The following is a 23,743-nucleotide window of genomic DNA, read 5'->3' on the forward strand; positions in this document are numbered from 1 at the left end:
AAAATATTCTTCCTTCTCAAGTGAGAAACTCACCAAAGAGAACTTTTGCACATCATGACAGTGGTATAAATTTTCAGTGTTGGTTTTTCCAACTCAGTATCACATCCATCATCTATCCTGTATCCTAATAGGTTATACTTGACCATGTTGGTCCCATGCAGAAGACCATTGTTCATATTCAGTCCTACAAAGAAGCACTTCAGCTACCGGGGGTGAAAATGCAGCCTTTCTCAGTGTTCCAAAGAGCCAGACAACTCTTGAGAGAACTGAAGAAATTAGAAAAGATTACTAAGGAACAAAATGACCTACTGGAGGTAATTTTTTTTTTTTAACTGTCACCTAAACCACCTTTATAATAATTTTGATCACTAGACAATACTGTTTTTATAGGCATATAGTACACCTACTTTTTCTTCTATGTAATGGTTTGAGGATTTTTTTTGTTCTGTTTTTTTCATGTGTAATTTGATATTACAACAAGGCACACCGGATAGTCTTGAAGTTAATTCAGTTTTCCAATTCAGTCACAACCGACACCATGTGTTTTAGCATATTGTAGAAGAAATGAAGGCCCAAGTGTCTTATGACCCAGGTTTGCACAACTGGTGATTGAAGTCCAGTGTTACATGCAGGTGCTCACATCTGCAACATTCAAGTCCTTAAATGTATCTTGAACACAGAAATTCTTTGACAACCATTAGATAGAAATTGCTGACAATTAATAGCAGAAAGTCTTTTACTAAAGTTGATCTTCCCAAATCAGTGAGCCAGGAAAATGACCATTTTCTACAGCTGTCGCTTGGTTAATTCATTGTTTTGAGGCAGGCCAGCTCCTGCCCTCAGAAGGTCCCATGCAGGGATGTGTCTTCATAAGAGAACGTGTGAAAGGGGTCTTGGAGATGCTGTTGGCCAGACCAGGTTTGGAAACGGAAGTGATATAATATCATCGGTGTGACACCCGGCTGTAGGAGGAGGCAGTGCCGGCAGGGTCAATGAGCGTTAACTCATGGGCAGTATGAGTTATGAAACAGCTGTGCTGGCTCCAAACCTGAAGTAGTATCTCTGCAGCACTTCACTGAGCGATGTGGTTGTACCAACTCAGGAAGGTTTTAATTCAGGGATATCTGCATCATGCTCCATTGCCCATGGTAGACATACTTGGAGGTGATCTGGAGATCAGTTATGCATGTTCCCACGTCAGCAGAGAGATGAAAATTCTCATATGACCCATCCATTTCTTGGCAGGATGATAGCAGCACCTAGAAAAATGATACAGTGTCTTTGCTAATTTGGTTTTCCAAACCTGTTACAGTAAAGCAGAATGCTTTAGAACATCTAACTTCTTACTGGGCATGTCGGAGGACAGGCAGACACAAGTGGCAGCTAAAATGTGAATGTCCATCTTTGATTTTCAGTTTGTGAAATCAAGAGTGCCACACCAAGAGAAAAACTCAAACATGCTACATGACTAATGTATGCTTGGAGTTTAGAAAAAAGCAATGACTATGTGAGATCCATATGATCCCTACGATATTTTTTTTTTTTAGTCCATACGGTTTCTTATATCTGAAAAATGGATGTGATAAAATGTACCACAGATTCAGATCAAATACTCAAGAATTTTCAAAACACTTTAAACCCATCAGAAACAGGGTGCTTTGCAATTATAAAGTGTTATCATGAGACTTCTAACTGGTTTATGTGGAGCATTGGGTCAAGGTTTAGATTTTTGTCCTTTTTGAAACAGCTGTAACCTTTTTTTACTCAGCATTTGCCTTTTTCTTACAGGCATCCAACAATCTAGCTGAGTGAAATTTCTTTGTGAGAAAACAGATTGGAAAAATTGCAGTTCTTCGCAGCTAGGATATCAAACTGTGCCAAAAAGATTTTCCAGTCCTGTTGAATGGGTTGAAAGCAGCCGTACTACAATACAAGTCTAGCACCAGCTAAGACGTAACAAAAGATAAAGCTAGTAAAGGATGGCATTTTGAGTGCTGCATTAGAAAGGTACTAAGTATCCTGATAGAGAGGAAAGCCAATGGGAGGCAAGCTTCTTGTACAAATATATTCGTAGTTATTTTTTTCCTGAGGATTAGTTTTGAAATTTTAGTGTTTGGATGCATTTGCCCATATTTTGCTATCAGTGATGCAACAGGATATTGCACTAGTAACATTTGTATAATTAAGTTGCAGTGTAACACCTGAAAAAGTGTAACAGAAAAAAAAATGGTAATAGGTAGTTTAAGTGCTTTGGGGCAAGATTTTAGGTGACTTAGATCTGTGTTGAATGTTGCCCTGTTTTTTATTATGGCCTGTCAAGTACCACACCTATCACTACCTAAATAACGTCATCAGGAAGAGGAACTGGAAGCCACAGCTGCTTCTACTGGTTTTCTGTGCAAGAGAGTGGCAGTATTTGCATATTTGATGATTGACTGTGCTCATTTTTAGTAAGCTCTTCCATAACAAATACAATACCTGCCTGCACATACACTGCGGCAGGTGGGCCTTTTCCATGGGTAGGTCTTCTCGTATTACCACAATATGGAAAGTAAAGAGCAAATGTTAAGCAGGAAATAACTCAGAGGCAACACTTCTGGGAAGAGACTCAGCCCCACACATATGGCTTAATTTATGTTATCTTAGGAAAAGGGTAAGATTTTTTGCCCCTCAGTGGAAGGCGGGGAATTAGATGAGTTATTTTCAGGCAAGTGGCTATATTCACATACTGGCTTGTGAGAGAAGACATTGGAGACTCTATACAGAGTATTCATATTCTTTAGTTAGTCAAGGAAACTTGAAGTAGTACACATTTTACTTATTACTAAGCAGTCTGTTCATGTGGAAGTGAAGGTATGGGTAAGAGAATCTCTCTTTTAGAAGGACTTTTAGTTTCTCATCAAAACTGAGCAGAAGATCTACTTTCTTTTTCCTCCTCTGATTCTTTAGCTATGGCATTAAGATTATAGTCCACAATTAAATATCTTCCTCTCCAATTTGGCTTTTTTTTTTTTAAGTGGGGAAAATAGGTTTTTCTTCCTTTTAAAACCCGTAAGTGGAAAAAAAAAAAACAACCCAACCAAACCCAAAACATTTAGAACTTGTTAGTTTGTGTTTTATTGAGAAGGGAGTGCTACTGTGAGAAAGTGACTGAAGAAATGGCACTGTTACTGTTCACAGCAGGAGAGACTCTTTGCTCTGAGGCAGAGTCTGTGCACACTTTGCAGAGAGATTTTTCAACTGTCAGGCTGTTCCGGGGCTGCTGTCAGCAGAGTAAGTTCAAGCCTGTTGACAATAGGCTGCATTGTCTTCCTTACCTTTTGCAGACACCTGAGGAATACTCTCAGACACGCTTTGGTTCTCAGCCCACAGGTCGGAAAAGACAGCCACCAAATGTTCAGCAAATTAAATGTTTTCACAAAATATTCTGATTTGTAGATATAACTGTTTCTTAATTACCTGCAACACTGTGACAGGCTGTGGCTGACAAACATGAAGAATGTGTGTGGGGAGACTGCTGATTTCTGCATGAACAGTAAAGCATGGGGGTTGATGAGATTTTGCTGTCAATGTCAAAATACTAAAAGTGAATGTGGCTGTTTATAACATAATATGTTTTCCTATAAGTCATGTAAGAAGGGAAAGCTCACACAAAGTGGAAATACTTATCATTTTTATAGGAAGTATTCAAATTGTCAGGTACTGTGGTTGGCTTATCCTCTGAGCTGCAGTGTCTGCCTGGTGTACAGCACAGTTCATTTTTGGTCAGTGCAGAACAAGCTGGCAGTAAAGACCTGAGCACAATAAAAAACAGGTAGGCTTTCTAACTTAATATGAAATCCTGTAATGTCTCTTTTTTTTTTTTTTTTTAACCTGTTCTAAATTGTAATGAATGCGATTAAATATGCTCCATTTGCATTTTATAGCCAAATTCATAGCTCTACCTACTCTGGAGTAAGCAAAGATGTGCTCCTAGGCAGAATACCCCACCATACTTCAACTTACGGGTAGAGCAGTTTGTTTGTCTTTAGCAAGTGAATAATAAACTTCGTGAGGATAAGGTTGTGCAAAGTTAGCAGAACAAACACAGTTTCTTTTACATGTGACTACAGATGCAAAGGAGGCTTCAGTACTCTTCAGTAAAAGTTTGTTGCATTACTGACTAGTTTGTTTCTGTACTAGTTAATTCAACATTATTTATGAGAATTACTATTTCACAGGAAGCTGTGAAGAAAATAGAAGAATGTGAGCAAGAAATTGAAAAGTTGAAACAATTCTTAAAGAACAACCTGGTTGAAATATCACATGAAGACCAACTGCTGGCTCAGAAGACTCATTGTCCAGAGGTGGGTTTCATTGTTTCCTCTCTCATGTCTGTTACTTGTCCTGACTAACATTAATCATGATGGTGCAGAGCAGTGAGAAATAGCAGTGTGCTTCCCTTCCCCACCACAGTCAAGCAGGCAATTGAATGCCATGGTGTGACTATGCATACATAAGTTGACATATATCAAGAGATATTACAATTAATATTAGTTTGCAAGTTGGGTATATCTTTCATCATAGACTTCCTTATTGACTTTGATGTGCCATTTGTACCTATATCAACTTCTAAGGAAAATGTAAAGTGCTGTTTTCATGACAGGTGACAGCTGTTTTGGTGAAACAATATGCAGCACTGATAGCTTGCCTGTGCTCAGCATCCTGCTAATGTTGCTGAGGTAGCAGCTTGGGATAGTGCATGAGGAGAGAACTGAGTCCATTTCTGATCACTGACCATGCAGTGGTACTGTTGGTGGTTCTGGTTAGGGTTAGGTTCTTTAGACTCCTTTCCTCGTCCTCACTATCACACTGTGTTTTCATCAACTGATAAACATGTGTTGCTTTTCTCCCTGCAGTGGGCGGCTTTCTGTAATGGATGAATTGATTATTTAATGCAAAAATAAGATGTGTTTTAAGGACAGCACTGCAGAAGTCAGGAAATGACTAATTAAGTGTAATAACTATTTATAAAGTGCCTCTGAAATGCTCAGCTTTTTGCAGTCAGTCACAATAAAGTTAATACACATACACTGTACTTGCCTAATAACTATAATCACTCGGTAGGCTCCTAAGTACATAGCTGCTCTGCTTTCAGGTGGTTGGATGTTGGAGGGTTGATGCTAGTACTAAGCATGACTCATTTCCTGATTCTTACTTGTTTTTGTCTTTGAGTGTAGGGCTTTCTGTTTAATAGCTCTCATTTTAGAAGAAAACCTGTTTAAGAATTGTAGCATTTCATGAATAGCAGTGGGCAATGGAATTGCCCATCTTACTGAGGGGCTTCAGGTGAAGAAGTGATGTTAATAAAGATTTGGTTTCTGAGGAGGTTTTTTGGCTAGTTAAGTTTGCAAAACAGTAGCTGGTAAATGTATGCTGTAAAGGCTCCTCCTGCAGTGGAACAAACAGAAATACTGTTCTTAGTGGACATTTATAAAAATATGCCAAATTATCATGGATGGCTGTTTCTTCATTCCAATGACTTTTCTTGCCTCTACCTTTGGAAGATTTTACTTCATGTTTTTGAGTGTACAAAAGGAAAAAACATCCTTGTCTGAGCAGTTCCCGTGTCCTTTGAAAATTTGCTGGGGTTCCTGCTTCCACCTTCCCCGTTGTGCAGCCACACTAATGTTATTAACAGAAGAAGCTGTAGTTGAGACAGAACCAGCAGTCTTACTGCTTTCATCTGTCACAGATTATTACTTGTATAGCATTCTTCTCACCATGATAGAGCATGGTGTGGAATCAGTGCTGTTCTTATTTCAAGCCTAGCGTCAAAGCTGGCTCTGATGGATGGAGCCCAGTGTGCAATGGGATATTTAGCCACATTTCAGTTTTCTGAGCAAGCAACAATGCTTCAAAGAGCATTAGCACTTTCAGTAATGGAGGAAGTAGGGCATGTTATTCCTTGCCCTGTCTTACTCTGTTATTTGTTGTGCTTTCTTTGCTCACCTGGAGAGTGGATGGTAAGGAAAGGCCCTAGCAGAAAGCTCTAAGGGCAAAACACCAGCTAGAACAATAGTCATGGCCAGGAAGGAGACCAAGACAGATTTATTTCCCCCTTTGTTAGTGCAGAGTTACTTGGATTATTGTTTAATCCCTGCAGAACATTAAATATTTGCCTTGTACTTTGTTGGGGACCATTGCTCCCAATATCAAAGACATGGGATAGTTTTGGCCCTAGCCATGTCACTAAAACCCACCGAATGGTTTGTTTCCTTCTTTTAGGCCAGCTTCAGCAAAGAAGACTCAGTCCTGAGGTACCTTTATTTCTGTCTTTGCCCTCATCAAGGCTATCCCAAGGGTTTTGTGTCAGGTTTCCAGAGAAGGTAGTTGGAAGTAACATCACCTGCTCTGACACACAGAGTAATGTAACCAAGCTGCATTCCCTCTGTCCTGAAGGAAACTCATATTCCCGTGGCTATGCAGGACCTAGTTAGAATTGGTTATCCAGCCTTTCACATTTCCTTCTAGACTACCAACTTCTGCGTTACAGACAGCAAGTGCTGTCCTGAGCTGAACCTGTTGCTGCTGTTTTGCACGTATCTGGACATCTCCTGCAGTGACAATGGGGAACTGTCCCAATGCCCTGAAAAAGGAAAAAGGGGAAATAGCCCCAGTCCCAGTAAGATGCATCACTGGTATCATCTGTTACTCTACTGTTTGGTTAAGTAAGAAAAATGGATGCTTACAGATGTTGTTGCTCCTTAGGGAGAAATGGAAGCTGTAAAAGAAGAAATCATAAAGCTGTGCCAAAGAAAGGAAGATATCCTTACCAGGACAAAGAATTCAATGTCTGAACTTCACCAGCGCTTACAGCAAGAAGTGCCTGAATCAGGAGATGAACCCACAGCCTCTGTATTAGCACAAAGTGGCTTGATTGAGACTGATGTTTCTGATCAGCAGGTAAGTGGAGCACCACTTTGTGATCACTTACTCAAGAGCCAGAGGGAAGGTAAATAACCCTTCTTCCTCCAGGAGGAGTGGCATGTGAGAGAGGAGCGCCCCTGCAGCTGTGAATCAATACAACTTCTCCTCCCCTTTGTGCTTCTGAATAGTCCCAGAAGGACTGACCAGCCGGGTTAGCTCAGTTGGTTAGAGCATGGTGCTAATAATGCCAAGTTCACAAGGTCAAACCCTGCTTACTGCAGGGGGGTTGGGCTCGATGATCTCTCAAGGTCCCTTCCAACCCAAAGGATTCTATGACTGAGTATGATGCATGTCTAGGAGAAGGCAGGAGAGAGGTGTACCTCTGGTTATTTTTTAGCATGAGCAGATCCAACATGAAGTTTGCATCAAGCAATCAACAGCAAAATGCTTGATGTGTAGTTTTGTTGATAATCTGTTGTTCTGGGATTTTCAGTAAATTGTTTACATGGAACAAAATGAAATTTGTTCCAATTATAGCTGTGATATTGAAACATTACAGCATAGAGAAAAGTCCTAGTTTTCAGAGGTGCTTAGTACCTGCAGCTTTCAATTACTTTAGTGTAGGGTGGCAGATGTTCAGTGCTTCTCCAAAAGTGGACCCCAAATGGTACTTTCTTTTAGTTTACAGGCAGAAGAGACGAGACTTTTACTGTTCGTCATGAATAATTGGGCTGTCTCTTTGTGTATATTTTTGTAGTTGAAAAAAAGAGGAATGATGTATCTTCTGCCTTCCTTAGATGAAGAATCAGAAGAGTCTTCTTTCCACAGCAAGGTGAGTTTAGTATATATCTTAAATATACAGCTGTATATGTAAGATACAAGATTTGGTACAGGACAGATTATGAAAAATGTGTAAATCCAAAATACTTTAGAACAAATTGAAGTATCTCTTATCACCCCAGGATACTAAGAAATTGCACTTGAGCCAGCCTACCAATATTACAATATCAGTATTGCCCAGCACCTCATTCTGTGATGTGTGATCCTGCTTTTGGTGGGATTGCTTATACAGTAATACCCCCTTTACGGAAGTATTAGTGGCAAAATATGGGCCTAATGTTTATTTGTGGGGGTGGGGTTCAGACAGAATTAGACAGCCTCTGAAGTGCTAAAACTTAAAAGAAACAAACAAAATTATTTGTATCTTTGAGCTTAAGAAAAAAGGGCATGATCAGACTATTGGGAATGAAGTTAAAGATAGGAGAGATTTCTGGGAGAATGGGAGAAACTGGGAGACACTGCTCAACAGGTTGCTCTGAATTTGGGAAGTCTGAATGCCCAGGTGAACTGCAGAGGATCAAATCTGGGAGTAAAGTTTCACGATAAAGTTAATAGCTTTTGGAAAAAGGAAAAAAAAATCCATGAAACTTTCTGCACACTTTCCTGCACCCTAGGGACTAAACGAGATGTATTCGAATGAAATCAGGAATCTGCAGAAGTGCTGGTGAGCTTGTAGCCTATCTACCCACTTGCACAGCAGTTCACAGACTGCCTAGGCTGGTAGTGACCAGCTGCTGTCATCTCCATCTCCTGGGAACAACTGGCCTCAAGTTTTGAAGAATCTCCATTTCGCTGAAGTCCTCGCTATGGATATTAATTAGCCTTTTTGCTACATCCTTGCAACAAGAATCAAAAGGAAATGTGGCAAAGCGGTGACAGAGTATTGGAGGGGTTGCTTCAGGCTAGGCAAGGATGAAACTCCATGGCTAGACAGTGCGAAGAAGTCCAAACAGCTTGGATAGAAGTGGTGTCTTACTACTCTGATCCAAGCACTTCAGTTTCAAGGTTTCTGATTCTGCACCTTCAAGTTTTCTTTACACACAGGACTTTTTAGGGGACATGACAGGAGAAAGATTGTTTCTTGTTTTTTGTTTTTTTTTTTTAAATAGTGTGAAAAAATGAAGATACTCTGAGGTCTCTAGAGAAAACTATCAGTGTCATCCAGCTGCTATTCGTCTTGCAGCAGAGCTATAGAGCAAGGGAAGAGGTGGGATTTGGGAAACAATAAAGACAGATAAGCAAGGCAGAAATAGAGCAAAGTGTTACTAAAGGTTTGCAGTAATTTACATTGCCTGAAGGAATATCTGAGCTTCTTGTTCACAAGCTAATGCTGAGCTGTTACTGCTTTCAAAGGGAAGTACGGCCACAGAGAAAGATGTGAGCTTTTGGCCTTCACAAAGAGATGATGAAAGGCACAAGGAAGACAGTGCAACCTCCTGGTCTTCTGGTACCTTGTCGGATGTCATCATTCAGGTAATGCACTCAGGTTTATCTCCACGGGGATGGGAACTCATCTTTGTGGAAAAGATCTGCACAAATCCTAGGTATTGCTGAAGTCTGCAAAGCAAGAGAACTGTAGAAATGCAGGACATTGTAGAAATGATGACCTTATTCAGATCCTCCATCTTCCATATCACACTAAATCTTGCCATTTAAAATCTCTTTTCCTGTTGCACACATTGGTTGGATTCAATGACTTTAAGGGTCTTTTCCAACCTAAATGATTCTGTGATTCTATATTAATTATTTCTAGCCTGACAAAGACCCCAAAGATAGAAATGCACATTTGGTAGCAGCAGTTTGTTTCACTAATTCCTGGAAAGGCTGTAAAATGTGCATTTTGTTGGGGGATGATTTGTGAAAGAGGTTCTTTTTGTACACGAGAAGATCAGCATCTAAGACACCCAACTGGCTACAATTTTGGTGGCATTCTGCTCTGTTCTTCATGGTCTCTCGATAATGTTGTGGTAGTTGCAATTGTTAGTTTCTGTATATCAATGTTACAGGCATAAGAGAACTTCTCTCTGTGAATACTCTTGAGTGGCTGCTGCCCTTTGAGGCTTCTCTAGCACAACAAGGTAATAATGATACAAATACTTGCACTGTTGCTTCTCTCTCTACAGGATGCTGATGAGATAATGCAATCACACAATAAACATGGTGAGGAAACATCTATGCAAACTTTGCAGAGCACTGAAGGCCCTGGCACAGGTGATGGCAGTCAGGCTATGGTAAGTTTGAAGGCCTGAAGTAGGTTGAACGAGGTGACCCTCTGAGCTCGTTGTATAAACTACCTAGTGGGCAGGGGCCCTGTTTCGTTATGGTTATACTACTGGAGTTTGTTGCAGTATTTATGATATGGTAGGATACCTACAACCCTTTGTGGTCCTCTTCATATTGCTTCTTTGGGTGATAAATACATTTTGATTTGCTCATTGAAAATGCGGTTTACTAGAGAACAAAATGGAGTATTTTCAGGAAGTAAGATGCTGGCATTCGTACAGGCATGAATGGAGGGGTTCAAGTGATGTAAACGTATATCAACTATGGGATTTTTAAGTGGTGGTTAAAGGAGAAATTAAGGAGATTGCTAAATGATACCATTTCCTCCCTCTGGCATGTTGTCCCTCCCATGCAAACATACCTGCTTCCAAATTCAGTTACAGCAGCCTGAAACACAGTTTAGGATTCAGAAAAACATTTGAATTTCTGGACGAGGAAGAAAAGATGGGTTATAGTTGTGGGTGATTCCCTTCTGAGGGGAACAGAAGGTCCAATATGCCAGACAGACCCTCCTCTTCGGGAAGTCTGCTGCCTCCCTGGGGCCCAGGTTAAGGACATTGCTAGGAAACTTCCTAGCCTGGTATGACCCTCGGACTACTGCCCATTATTGCTCTTCCACGTGGGTGGCGATGAAGCTGCAATGCATAGTCCAAAGGCAATCAGAAGAGAATTCAGGGCCTTGGGACACGGTTGGTAAGGGAATCTGGAGCACAGGTAATTTTTTCCTCTATCCTTCCAGTTGTGGGCAGCAACATTGGAAGAAACAGATGGACCCAGTCTGTTACTACATGGCTCTGTGGCTGGTGTCACTGCCACAATTTTGGTTTTTTCGATAATGGGATCGTCTACGTGGTGCTAGGCCCACTGGCGTTGGATGGGATTTCCTCAAAGAGGAAAGAGAGTCTGCTCACAAGCTAGCGGGGCTCATTGACAGAGCTTTAAACTAGACTTGAAGTGGGAGGGGGATAATATCAGGCTTGCCCATGACAAGCTGCGGGATGACATGCCAAGGTTAGAGGAATGGGGTGCTAGCAAGGGTCCTCAGCCTGTTGCTCTGAGATGTGCTGGCTACACTGCAGCACTCTTGAAGTCTTGCATAGATGAGCCAGGGGCTCCTGATGTAATAGGAGCCAACAGGGAAACACTGGTGAAATACCTCAAAGGAATTAAGGGGTGTTCCTCTACGAAGGTGACCAGTGCATACAGCATGGGCAACAAACAGGAGGAGCTGGAAGCCACTGTGCTGCTAGAAAGCTACGACCTAATTGCCATTACTGAAACTTGGTGGGACGAATCCCATAATTGGAGTGTGGCTATCGATAGCTACAGGCTGTTCAGAAGGGACAGGCGAGGAAAGACGGGTAGAGGGGCTGCCCTCTACATCAAGAAATGGATAGATTGTGAAGAGCTGTCTCTGAAAAATAGTCATGTGCAGATTCTTATGGGTAAGAATCGGAGACTGAGGCAACAAAGGGAACCTTGTGGTTGGTATCTACTACAGGCTGCCTGATCAAGGGGAGCCTATTGACGAAGCCTTCTTACTCCAGGTTCAGAAGGTATCGTGCTTGCAGGCTCTCATCATACTGGGGGACTTCAACCACCCCAACATCTGCTGGAAAAGTAGCATGGCGAGCTGTAGGTGATCAGGAGACTCCTGTAATGCACTGAGGATAACTTCTTAAGCCAGGTAATAGACACCCCTACCAGAGGGGATGCGATACTGGACCTGATGGTCACCAATGCAAGTGAGCCTCATCGGTGACATCAAGATTGGAGGCAGCCTGGGCTGCAGTGATCATGCACTGGTGGAGTTCGTGGTCCTGAGGGATATGGCTCAGGCGAAGAGTAAAGTCAGGACCCTGAATTTTAGGAAAGCAAACTTACAGCTGTTCAAGGAGCTAGTCAATAGGACCCCCTGGGAAACTGCCGTCAGGGACAAGGGAGCAGAACAGAGCTGGCAGATCTTTAAGGACACTTTCCATAGAGCACAAAAGCTCTCGATACCCAGCTGTAAAAAATCAGGAAAGAAAAGCAAGAGATTGGCATGGCTGAGTCAAGACTTGCTGGTCAAACTAAAGGACAAGAAGGAAATGCATAGGCAGTGGAAGCAGGGACAGGCATCCTGGGAAGAGTATAGGGATGCTGCATGGTTGTGTAGGGATGGGGTCAGGAGGGTCAGGATACAGCTGGAGCTGAACTTGGCAAGGGATGCAAAGAATAATAAGAAGGACTTCTATAGGTATGTCGACCAGAAAAGGAAGGTCAAAGAAAGTGTAGCCCCCCTGATGAACACAACTGGCTAACTGGTAACAATGGACAAGGAGAAGGCTGAGGTATTCCACAACTTTTTTGTCTCAGTCTTCACTGGCAACATCTCTTCCCACATCACTCAAGTGGATGGACTGCAAGACAGGGACTGGGGGACCAAAGTCCCTCCCATCCCTCCCACTGTAAGAGAAGATCAGGTTCATGACCACCTGAGGAACCTGAACATACATAAGTCTATGGGACCTGATGATATGCATCCCAGAGTCTGGAGGGAACTGGCTGATGTAGTTGCCAAGTCGCTCTCCATGATCTTTGAAAAGTCATGGCAGTCAGGTGAAGTCCCCGGTGACTGGAAAAAGGGAAACATCACGCCCACTTTTAAAAAGGGTAGAAATGAGGACCTTGGGAACTACCAACCTGTAAGCCTCACCTCTGTGTCTGGGACGATCATGGAACAGATCCTTCTAGAAGCTATGTTAAGGCACATGGAGGACAGGGAGGTGATTTGAGACAGCCAGCACAGCTTCACCAAGGGCAAGTCCTGCCTGACCAACCTAGTGGCCTTCTATGATGGAATGACTGCATCAGTGGACAAGGGAAAAGCTACAGATGTCATCTATCTAGACTTCTGTAAGGCCTTTGACATGACCCCCCACAACATCCTCCTCTCTAAATTGGAGAGAGATGGGTTTGATGGGTGGACGAGGAATTGGTTGGATGGTTGCATCCAGCAGGTAGCAATCAATGGCTCGATGTCCAGGTGGAGATCAGTGATGAGTTGTGTCCTTCAGTGGTCCATACTGGGACCAGTACTGTTTAATATCTTCATCAATGACATAGACAGTGGGATCGAGTGCACTCTCAGCAAGTTTGCAGGCACCAAGCTGAGTGATGTAGTTGACATGCCTGAGGGATGGGATACTGTCCAGAGGGACCTGAACAAGCTCAAGAAGTGGGCCCGTGCAAAATTCATGAGGTTGAACAGGGCCAAGTGCAAGGTCCTGTGTCTGGGTTGTGACAACCCCTGGTATCAATACAGGCTGGGGGATTATTGTGGTTTAGCCCCAGTCAGCAACTAAGCACCACGCAGCTGATCACTCACTCCCCCTGCCCCAGTGGGATGGGGGAGAGAATCAGAGGAGTAAGAGTGAGAAACACTCCTGGGTTGAGACAAGAACAGTTTAATAATTGAAATAAAATAAAGTAAAATAGTAGTAGTAATAATAACAATAATAATGATGCACAATGCAATTGCTCACCACCCGCTGACCGATACCCAGCCAGTTCCCGAGCAGCGATCGCTGCTCCCTGGCCAACCCCCCCCAGTTTCTATACTGAGCATGATGCCATATGGTATGGAATAGCCCTTTGGGCAGTGTGGGTCAGCTGTCCTGGCTGTGCCCCCTCCCAGCTTCTTGTGCGCCTGGCAGAGCATGGGAAGCTGAAAAGTCCTTGACTAGCATAAGCAGTACTCAGCAACAACTAAAACATCAGTGTGTTATCAACATTCTTCTCATACTAAATCCAAAACACAGCACTATGCCTGCTACTAGGAAGAAAATTAAGTCTGTTCCAGCCGAAACCAGGACAGGGATGAAGGGATTGAGAGCAGCGCTGCAGAGAAGGACTTGGGGGTACTGGGGGATGAAAAGCTGGACGTGAGTCAACAATGTGCACTCAGCCCAGAAGGCCCAACCGTATCCTGGTTGCATCAAAAGAAGCGTGGCCAGCAGGTTGACAGATGTGATTCTGCCCGTCTACTCCACGCTGATGAGAACCCACCTGGAGTACTGCATCCAGCTCTGGAGTCCTCAGCACAGGAAGGACATGGACCTGTTGGAGCAAGTCCAGAGGAGGGCCACAAAAATGATCCGAGGGCTGGAGCACCTCGCCTGTGAGGAAAGGTTAGGGTTGTTCAGCCTGGAGAAGAGAAGGCTGCGGGGAGACCTTATTGCGGCCTTTCAGTGCTGAAAGGGGGCCTACAGGAAAGATGGGGCCAATCTTTTTAGCAAGGCCTGTTGTGACAGAACAAGGAGTAATGGATTTAAACTAAAGGAGGGGAGATTTAGACTAGATATAAGGAAGAAATCTTTTTACACTGAGGGTGGTGAGGCACTGGCACAGGTTGCCCAGAGAGGTAGTAGATGCCCCATCCCTGTAAACATTCAAGGCCAGGCTGGATGGGGCTCTGAGCAACCTGATCTGGTTGAAGATGCCCCTGCTCATTGCAGGGGGGTTGGGCTGGATGGCCTCTAAAGGTCCCTTCCGACCCAAGTCATTCTATTGTTCTTTGATTCTACTCTTTGTCAATTGAGCCATGTTAACCCTCCACTGCATGGTGCCTGACAGTCTCAGTCTTGGCACACGAACGCATGATGTGTGCATGAACAGCTAAGCACATGGTACTGGTTTGTTTTATTCAACTAATTTGACTATATATCTTGAGTTTCTACTTCTGTAGAGGAAGGGGATAAAGTTTACTGCAGTAACAATGTCTAGCTGGGGAGGGGCAGAGCATGCCGTATGTGTAAACTGAATGCTTATGTACACATACATGTGTGGCGAAAGGGTATTATACATGTGTAATGTTTTGTTATTTAAATGAACGAACTAAAACAAACAGGCATAGAACTAGAGCCAGAAATTTCAGGTGGAGGTTGAAGTACTTTTTTATTTCTTTAGTCATGTATACCTCAATAGACATATTCAGACTGTTCTGGGATCTGTATGCTCAGATTTACTTTCTATGTTTAATGGTACCGTCCCATACTATCTCAGAGACAAACAGGAACCATAATGATTAAAGTAAGACATTGGTAGATGAAACAATGCATTTTTGCTCTCTGATTTTGTGCCAAATCTCGTTTTAACACGGAGCTTGTGCACTACCACCGACCACCTCGGTTGCCTGAATGTATGCTCTAGAGCCGTGGGAGCGTACAGGTAGTTTTGTTCTTCTGGTGGTGTGCTTGATTTACTTACTAAGTACCAGTATTTGCATGTGTGGAGGTATATACATACTGTACAGCCTTCCAAGCAACTGCTGATATCTCCAAGCACTTTAGACTTCTCCTTATTATGGAAGTGTGCAATATTGCTTCTTAAAGGAGGGCAAATAAGAAGACAGAATTACACAAGACATGCTTAAAAATACACTGGGTTTTTTTCTGTGTGACCTAGTGCCCAAATAAAGCACATTTGACTGTTGGAACCGAACATGCAAGTAGCTTATAAACATTGCCCAACAGCTTGCTTTGCAGCTTTAAACTGCATTGCTTTTACATCTAACTCCCACAGAAAAACATCTCTCCTCAGGGGAGAACTGGTTAATGGTGAGTCATCTCACTTCCTGTGCGCTCAGGTATACCTGTGCAAATGCAAATTGCTGCCTGGAAACCTGTTACACCAGATCCGGCATTGCCTGGCTGCCGAGTTTCCCTTTCTTTTTCTTTTTTTTTTTTTCCCTCCCTTTTTTTTTTTTTTTTTTTTTTTTTTTTGATCTAGGAACACGGTGGCAAAGTGGTTTCGGAGCTCTGTGAGTGTGAAAGTTAAACATTTCTCACTGGTAAGGGGAGGGAAAAGAAAGAAAAAAACAGATAGATAACCGCGTTTCTTTCATGTGCTTTGCTTCAGAGCGACACGCCACCTCCTGTCCCCAACACCAGCCGGGGCTCTCGAGGGAAAGCGGGAGACTCGGAGGAAGCAGTGGATGGCGGTAGGCCTGAGCCAGAAACGATCCTCCAGGTGTGCCAGGCCCAGGTTGCCGAGCTGGAAAAATGGCTAGACAAAACTAAATTGTCCCTGAGGTCAGATCCCCAGACCCCCAAAATGCATCAGATGGTGGAACTGCAGCTTGCTGATTGCCAGGTAAGACAGAGCGGTCAGTTTGCTGCTGCCATCCAAACAAGTCGCCCTTCCCTGGGCTGTGTGTCTGCAGAAGAGCTGTGCTTACTGCTTCTCCTCTCCCTGCTTAATCGGCTTCATTACACTGGGCAGAAAACAGGCAACTGCTTGGCTTCAGTTTCAGGTGCAGCTTTCCAAGGGCTTAGTTAAAAATACCTTGGTTTTAGAGTTGGGATCTTTATGCATCTGGGAGATTTAGGTAGAACTCTTGAGTATTTTTAAAGCTTTGTTTTTCTTTGGATTATTTTCAGAAACATGGCTCAGTATAGTTTGAATCCTCTACTAAAAGGCAATTTTTCATTGGTCTCAATCATGATAAATCAGATAGAAGAAAAGGAATATTTTTTTTCTTTTGACATTTTCAGTTTCTGTTTTGTCAGGGTGATTTTAAAAGACTGGTACAAGATAGCTTCCAGGCTGGTAAATTATTCTTTTGCACTTTTTGCAAAAAGCTGCCAGCACAGGTAGAAAGATAGGGGCTTTTCCCCTGCCCTCTGCGAGCAGTGGTGATATTTGGACCTACTGCCGTACTTCTAGGGCAGCCTCTTGCCCCAGATGGCAGCGGAAGGAAAGGAGTGGGTGGTACCTGTTGGTGAAAACGGTTGGAGGAAAACAGGACTGGCATGAGGGGCTGGGGTGGGTGGGAGTCCTGGCGTGCAGCTTTTTTCTCTGGCATGCAGCTTAAGAGAAAATGTGCAGGCATGCCACTTTTGAAGTTCCCTGCAGTGCCAGTCTGGTGTACCAGTTTGCTTCAAGCACTACTTAAAGCAACAAACTTCACTCACCATAAAGGAGACAATACCAAAATGTCCCCATTTTAAATTACTAGGAGATGTTTCCAGCTGTTTTGTTGTTGTTGCGTGGGGTTTTTTTAATAGGAACTGAGTCCATGCCAAGAACCGCCTCTGGGTTTAGGCTGTGATTCAGCCAAGTGCTTGGGTGCTGAACTCCATGGTAATTAGGACCTTGAATGCACCTAAGCAGCTGGCTGTGTCTGGATCCCACTCAGGGTTCGTGTCAGCATAGGCTTTGACAGGGCAGTTCCAACCAGTAAAAACAATGAGGCTTTGGGCAGCTGTAAGCACTGCGGAATTCCTGTTGGCTTTTAACAGTTTGGCTCAATGTTAAGACATGAACTTGGTGGAGGGGGAGGTTTTTCTAAGCTAGTCAAGATCTACACAGAAAAATACACATAGCACGAAGCAGAAGCAGTCTCTAGATATGGACATAAGATGTAAAGCAGTTAATTCATTGCAGTTGATTACTTTGCAGTTGAGCTATGGTACCTCCTCAACACTCACCTGCTCCACACTCACCTTAAAAACGTGAGTTTAAAGCAATGCAGAGATGCACTTTGAGTCACAGCAGCTTGAATCAAAAAACCAGATCCCAACAGTTTACAATGGCCTGGCTGACACATGGTAACGTTACTATGTTTTGGTAAATCAGCATCATTCCTCCCAGAGGGTGATGTGATCAGTCTGTGCACTGCCTCCTGCTCCCCCACTGGGCTGTGTTGTCTTCTTGGTTGCATCCAAATGGAGTCTTACAATTTCTGCTCTCTTTTATTACTCCGTATCTGAATTAATATAACTTCCTGCAGAGGGCTTAAAATGTATTTAATTGTTCAGAATAAAAAGAGACTATATTGGAGAAAATCTAGGGGTTTGCAGCTATTTCTCTTTTTGTCTGTATGTTTCTATTCTTTTCAGACAGGGAAGTGTGAGCATTGACTTCAGAATGTTATCAGGAAAGGAGTGTTGTACTTCTAAGAATGAATAATTGACTGCTGTCCCATCTAGGTGATGTTATCAGAGATTGAACAAAAGGTCCTTTCTTTACTGGAAGACTGTGGAGATAGTGCAGACTACCAAAAAGAGACAGAGGCTCTTTCCTTGAAGCTGAAGAAAGTGAAGTGCAATTTGGAAGAAGTCCAGATGATGCTTCAAGACAAATACAGTGAAGAGCAGGTAAAGCATATGAATGCAATGCAGAGTGAGAGTGAGAGAGTCATGGTGCTTTAATCTGTTGTAGTTGCAGACCAAACAGTTGGAGCTCACCATGTGAAGCAAGGAAGGGAGAAAAGTCAATCAGAAATGTCAGACTTGCTATTATTCTACTTTACAATGCTGTATAATTATTTGTAGTTTGCAGCAAGTAGTGGAATTTTATTGAGTCACTGAACAGCATCGTTTCTGCTTTAAGTGCTCAGTGACAGAGGTCAAGATTTTGTGAGGAGTACAGGAAAAGGATAAAAAGTTTTTTGTTTTGGTTTGTTTTTTAAAATGCCTTTAAAACGCCATGTTTGTCTGTGACAGTATCACAGCAGAGAGGCATTTAAACAGTAACATTCTCTTTGAAGAATGTGTAAATGGCAAGGACAATGACTCTACCAGCTCTTCTGAGCCACGCCTGTACACTCTTTGCTGAGTTTCCCAATGGGTGAGACAGTAACTCCCAGCTTCAGAGCTAATTCCCACTCTGATGTGCAAGGGGCCAGAGAAGCCAACCTGATGTGTTTGTGCAAGAGCAGCCACAGTCTCTCTGGTGCTGGAGGAGCACAGTCTAAAAGGGAGCTTGCATGGCCCAGGAGAGAATTAGCGCTGGTAAAGGCTCCTGTTGAAATGTCTCTGTGAGTGCAGACAGATAGAAAATCCAGGTGCGTGAGCAAATTTAAAAGCATAAATTGCACATCCCTATAATTTGGTCAAACAATAAGAAGGAGGGTTAGTATCAATTAACCTGCTAACAGGAAAAGCAAAACAAGCCTTGTAACTGTCACGGAGAGAAATGTGAGGACTTTAGCAGCAGGTTAGAATGGATCAAACTTTCAGTAAATGGAACTAGACAGACGTCTTTGCAAGAGTAGCAGCTGTGTTTCATGCACTGCTGATTCTACCTATGGTAAGTCTGAGACAGCTCCACTTTTGCCATTTCCCCAAACTACAGCTGTGGGTTCTGTCCTCTTGTCAAGTCTGGAAGCCTCTCCACAACGGGTCTCTCTTTACAGATTCACAACAGGGAGATGATCGACCAAGAGCCCCTTGAGATCCTACACTCAAATGGCTCCAGTACACCCCAGCTTGTCCTTGCTGAACAGCCACTCATTTGGCACAACGCTTTCCAGCACCCACAGGTAATTCTCCTATTGTCCGAGAGCCAGGCTGCTCCACATCCCCTGTGGGTGTGGGGGACAGCTGCATTTATTACCTGCTGCAGTTTTCGCTGTGGGATCATGTCTGTCAAGGGTAGGTTTCAGCCAACCCTCTCCTCCAAAATTAGGGGAGTTTGTCAGGATGGGGAAAGGCTTCACCTCTAAAATCCCATGTCCAAAAGGTTTAGTAATGCTACAGAGCTGGATGGTACCATAATACTTGCCTTGTATCATAATGATTCAGATGGCATCACCCATCCCTCCAGTCTCCTATCTTTGTAGCACTGATGTATTATGAACTCTGAATCTATATATTGACATTGCTTTTGAAGATGAATTTGAAGCTAAAGCTTTGTGAATGTTTTCCCATGGGCTAACTCACAATGACTTTAAGGTGGTTGTTAACACAATAAAAAAAGCCTGTGATGTTCTGTGCTCTGTAAACTACACTTCTGTTTTGCTAACTGAAAATTATCTTTTGCCCTTTTCATGCTATTAGAAAAGAGTTGGAGAAAATGATCCAGCCTGAGCTGCTAAAATTGCTCACTTTTCACTTGACAGTCTCTTTTTAACTAGTGGAACTCAGCCTCATATTTCAGCAAATCCCCATTTTCCCTTGCCTTTTTTCTGTATAAGGATGGCAGTCCATGGCTTTTAAATTTCCATTGTGCATAATTTGTTTCTGACTGATGGTTTTTGCTTTTAAAACTTCAGCTCAGGCAGAAATATATTCCATAAAAATACACGTTTTCAGAAAATGGTTTGTTTGGTAAACTCATGTTTACACATAAACTGCACTTTATTCTCATAGATGTATTCTTATTTTCTTTGCTGAATGAATTCATGTAAAATATGATTGGAAAAGCGCAATCATCATTTCAGATTAATACAGTGCACACAACTGATTTGATTTTACTGTTCATACTGTTCTCTGTACACAGGATCTGAAAGTAAAAGCAGCTGAGCAGAAAAGCCTCATTGACTTCATTGAGTCGTGCGTGGAAAAAATGCAGCCACAGTTTGAGGACGGCGTGACTCAGAAATTAGAATCAAGGTACAAAATAATAAAATCAGTTACCAGATTCAGTGATGTAAAACTGCCTAAACCTGCTGGAACTTTGCAGTGCCGCCACTGGTTCCGTGCAGGGATGTGTGCCTTTAGAACAAAAATTGCAGAAGCTGGGAGATTTCTGCCATCAACAGTCTAGAGAAATGGAGTCTCATTTATGTGACAGCCTCTTTGATATTGGGCTGGCTCCAGTGTTTGAGTCAGTCTTGCTAGCAGGCAGGACTGACACCTGCTATAAACTAAAGCAGGCCCGTCCGGAGGCAAGCTGGGTGTCTCTGTTCACAGCCTTTGCTGTACAAATGCACAGAGATGCCCAGCCAGGTTTAGAGGCAGCATCTTTGAAAAGGGGGCATTGGGATCATGCACCTTCCGGCATGGAACCAAGACATGCTACAGGCCTGTGCTACCCATATTGTCATTTCAGAGATGGAGGCTGCCAGCAGGCCCCTAGGGTGTTTCACATGAAGGGAAGAGCCCAAAGAAATGTATCAAAGCTTGGATTAAAGATCATCCGCACACTTGGTTTCATGTTGGTTTTGAGGCAGGAGCAATAGAAACTAATCTTATACAAGAATTCTTACAAATCAAATTTTGCTTTTTCTGCTTCATACTTTGCCATTCTAACAATGTTTTCTCAATACAGCAATGGAGAATCTGATCCAAAGAGCAAGCTGGCTGATCCCACCTTAGCTCCAAAGGACCAAACGGGTAATAAATGGCAATATTTACAACAAGAGCTGTCATCAAAGATGAAATCTCCTCTCTGCCAGCTTGTGGAACCTCAGGTCCGTTGAAATTCAGTAAAACACTCTTTCTGCAGGCAGTTGGTTGTGGTAAAGATAACAATTAGTGTATCTTCCTGCATCATTGTATCATCATGTCTCTTCATCAGATAACTGAAATCTGTGCAAGTGTTCTCCAGAGGAATTTGTTACTGCATACTGTTTTCATGATTGTCTTTTAATTTTACTTTGAGGTAAATAATGTTTCTGAAGTAGTGACTACTAAGCATAGTGTGGGAGCACATAGGTGAATGCTTGTAGTTAACATTCAGACCAGATGTTATCTGCTTAATTTCTTTCAAGAGAACTAAGAGAGTTAGCCAGCAAGCTCCCAGCTGGTTTTCATGGATGTGGATTAAGTCTCAGTTTTTGCAAGTGAGAACATTTTGGTCAAAACAAATCTCTGGCTTAAATTTTGTTATGCCATTCACCATTGTGTTCTCTCTCTCACATATCAAAAGCAGAGTTTGGATGCAACAAAAGCATACTATGTATTTATTCTGAACAGACTGCAGAATTTTACTGCTTGGACAAAACTATAATTTCTGCTAACAGTTTTGTTCACATTAAAATGGAATTACTAGATTCCCTGTTCTCTGAAATTATTGCATTACATGGAAGAATATCAGTCATGTAAAAGGATGAATGTCAGCTCTTTTTCAGGCAAGACTTACACTGCAGTGGGCAGCAGGGCTACCTTAACACAAACTACAACTTGTAGCCCTTAAAGCTGGGAATCAGAGGCTCCTTCTTCAGTCAATCTCTCATCAGGGCATAGCCTACCCAACTAAATTTTGCCAGTAAAAAGAGAACCCTCCTATCCAGGTGCTTTATATTAATGCCTTGAAACATTCATTCTAATGCTTTTTGAGAGGAGTGTTATCTAGTTGCCCATAGCACTGTCTTCATTTGAGTTGTTCACCTAATTGCAATATTCTTTTTCCAAATGTTAGATTACAACAAAGATGAACATGCTGCCCCGAGGCACATTCGCTAGTGCAGGAACCCCAACCGTGGAAGAACTGAAAACTTATACTGTCCAGCTGGGAGATCTAAGCCAAGAAGCAAATGTGGTGCATGCACAGGTAAAAATGGCATGTCCTAGCTTTGCAAAAAATACCTGGGATTCTAGACACAAGACACTGTTTCAGCATTGAGAAACATAGCCAATAATCATACCATTGCAGATAGCGTTCACTGCAGTGTAGCTTTTGCATCAGGGATGGACTATAATGTCTACGTTATAGTCCAATCAGTTTAGGATTTTGAGAGGAAACATTTCAAGTTTCAGCTATGATACTTCTGCTACCTGAATCCAATGATTTGCTAGTGTGGGTAAAACTCCTCAAGCTGTATAAAGCAAGGAGCCTGTAAATGATTTCAGTAAATCTGCAGTATTCGAGCTGACAAGACAAATTGTGTTGTGCCCAGTCCTGAGATTAAAGACCTGTAAGACCACAGCTACTCCCAATACATAAAGAGTCATTGTCTCACCTTTGGCCTTGACAGCTCTGAATATTACGTGCATATAACTGTCTCATCCGAGTCTGACCCTCAGTGTTTCATTAGTTCCATTTTATTATTAGCTGACTGAACCTCTAACCTTATACGAGTGAATGAATCTTAGCCATGCCTTGGGCGAAAGTACTGAAAACTTCTGACTTGCCTTTACCCAGGATAATGTGGCAGAGGAAGTCTCTTCCAATTTGGACAGAAAATTGTTTGAGCTGCTTCTGGCAATCAGCCGATGTTTGAATAACATGGAGGAGATGTTAAACACCTCAGTCCTCTCCACTGAAGAGGCAGCCGTGCAGCAGGCTCTTTATGAGGTAACCGTCCAAAAGCATCCAGGGAAGGAGAAAGCCCAGTGGATTTCTGTTACAACAGCATATATATGGCCTGATATTTCTTCTCTGTTTTGCTGGTGGTATTCAGGAATAACACAACCAAACTACTTGGTGTTGCACAGATTTGGGCCTATGGCTTTTAACAACAATTATCAACTTGAGTCCTGCTCCCTTTTACAGGAAAGAGTCCTTGGACAGAGACCATTTTCACTCATGTTGTCTTTCTTTCAACCCTTTAGACTCTTTCTGTCGAGGTGCAAAAACTTCACGCTGATCTGAGTGATAAAAAGGATGATCTTCTGAAGTCTATTAGCTGTGCTGGTGGGAGCACAGATGTGTTCTGCGAGTGCTTTAACAACTTGCAGGCGCGGCTGGAACAAACTCAAGCTGCCACTGCTTCAAGGAGTAACTCAATGAAAGCTGGGCTGGATCATAATAGCAATTACCAGGTACTCCACTGCCAAATGCACATCTTGTTTCACAGCATCTGTTAGACTTGTCAGTGTTAATGCATGTGGGGTACAGATGAGCAATATATAATGGGCTTTCTTTTTTTTTTGGTACTGGACAAACTTCTCTTACACTCTCAAGAAGCAAATTAATTTTGCTGTTTACAGTGCTATTTGCAATGCTGACTAACTTAGAGGCCTTGATCACAGTAGAAAATTTGCATGCAAAAAGGATGGAA

General features: G+C 42.6%; 1 protein-coding gene across 1 annotated transcript in view; it reads left to right on the forward strand.

Moving 5' to 3' along the window:
* SYNE2 (spectrin repeat containing nuclear envelope protein 2) overlaps nucleotides 1-23,743 on the forward strand; it is a 186,120-nt gene that overhangs the window by 85,480 nt on the left and 76,897 nt on the right. Inside the window, exons 61-74 of the mRNA XM_075712036.1 lie at nucleotides 132-314; nucleotides 4,221-4,346; nucleotides 6,751-6,945; nucleotides 7,667-7,741; nucleotides 9,103-9,222; nucleotides 9,873-9,980; nucleotides 15,934-16,167; nucleotides 18,006-18,173; nucleotides 19,214-19,339; nucleotides 20,299-20,411; nucleotides 21,070-21,211; nucleotides 22,162-22,293; nucleotides 22,885-23,037; nucleotides 23,295-23,504. Of these exons, the coding sequence (XP_075568151.1) occupies nucleotides 132-314; nucleotides 4,221-4,346; nucleotides 6,751-6,945; nucleotides 7,667-7,741; nucleotides 9,103-9,222; nucleotides 9,873-9,980; nucleotides 15,934-16,167; nucleotides 18,006-18,173; nucleotides 19,214-19,339; nucleotides 20,299-20,411; nucleotides 21,070-21,211; nucleotides 22,162-22,293; nucleotides 22,885-23,037; nucleotides 23,295-23,504 (2,085 nt within the window). The remainder of the gene's footprint in view (nucleotides 1-131; nucleotides 315-4,220; nucleotides 4,347-6,750; nucleotides 6,946-7,666; nucleotides 7,742-9,102; nucleotides 9,223-9,872; nucleotides 9,981-15,933; nucleotides 16,168-18,005; nucleotides 18,174-19,213; nucleotides 19,340-20,298; nucleotides 20,412-21,069; nucleotides 21,212-22,161; nucleotides 22,294-22,884; nucleotides 23,038-23,294; nucleotides 23,505-23,743) is intronic.

Source organism: Pelecanus crispus, chromosome 6, assembly GCF_030463565.1.
Source record: "Pelecanus crispus isolate bPelCri1 chromosome 6, bPelCri1.pri, whole genome shotgun sequence".
NCBI classification, from domain to species: domain Eukaryota; kingdom Metazoa; phylum Chordata; class Aves; order Pelecaniformes; family Pelecanidae; genus Pelecanus; species Pelecanus crispus.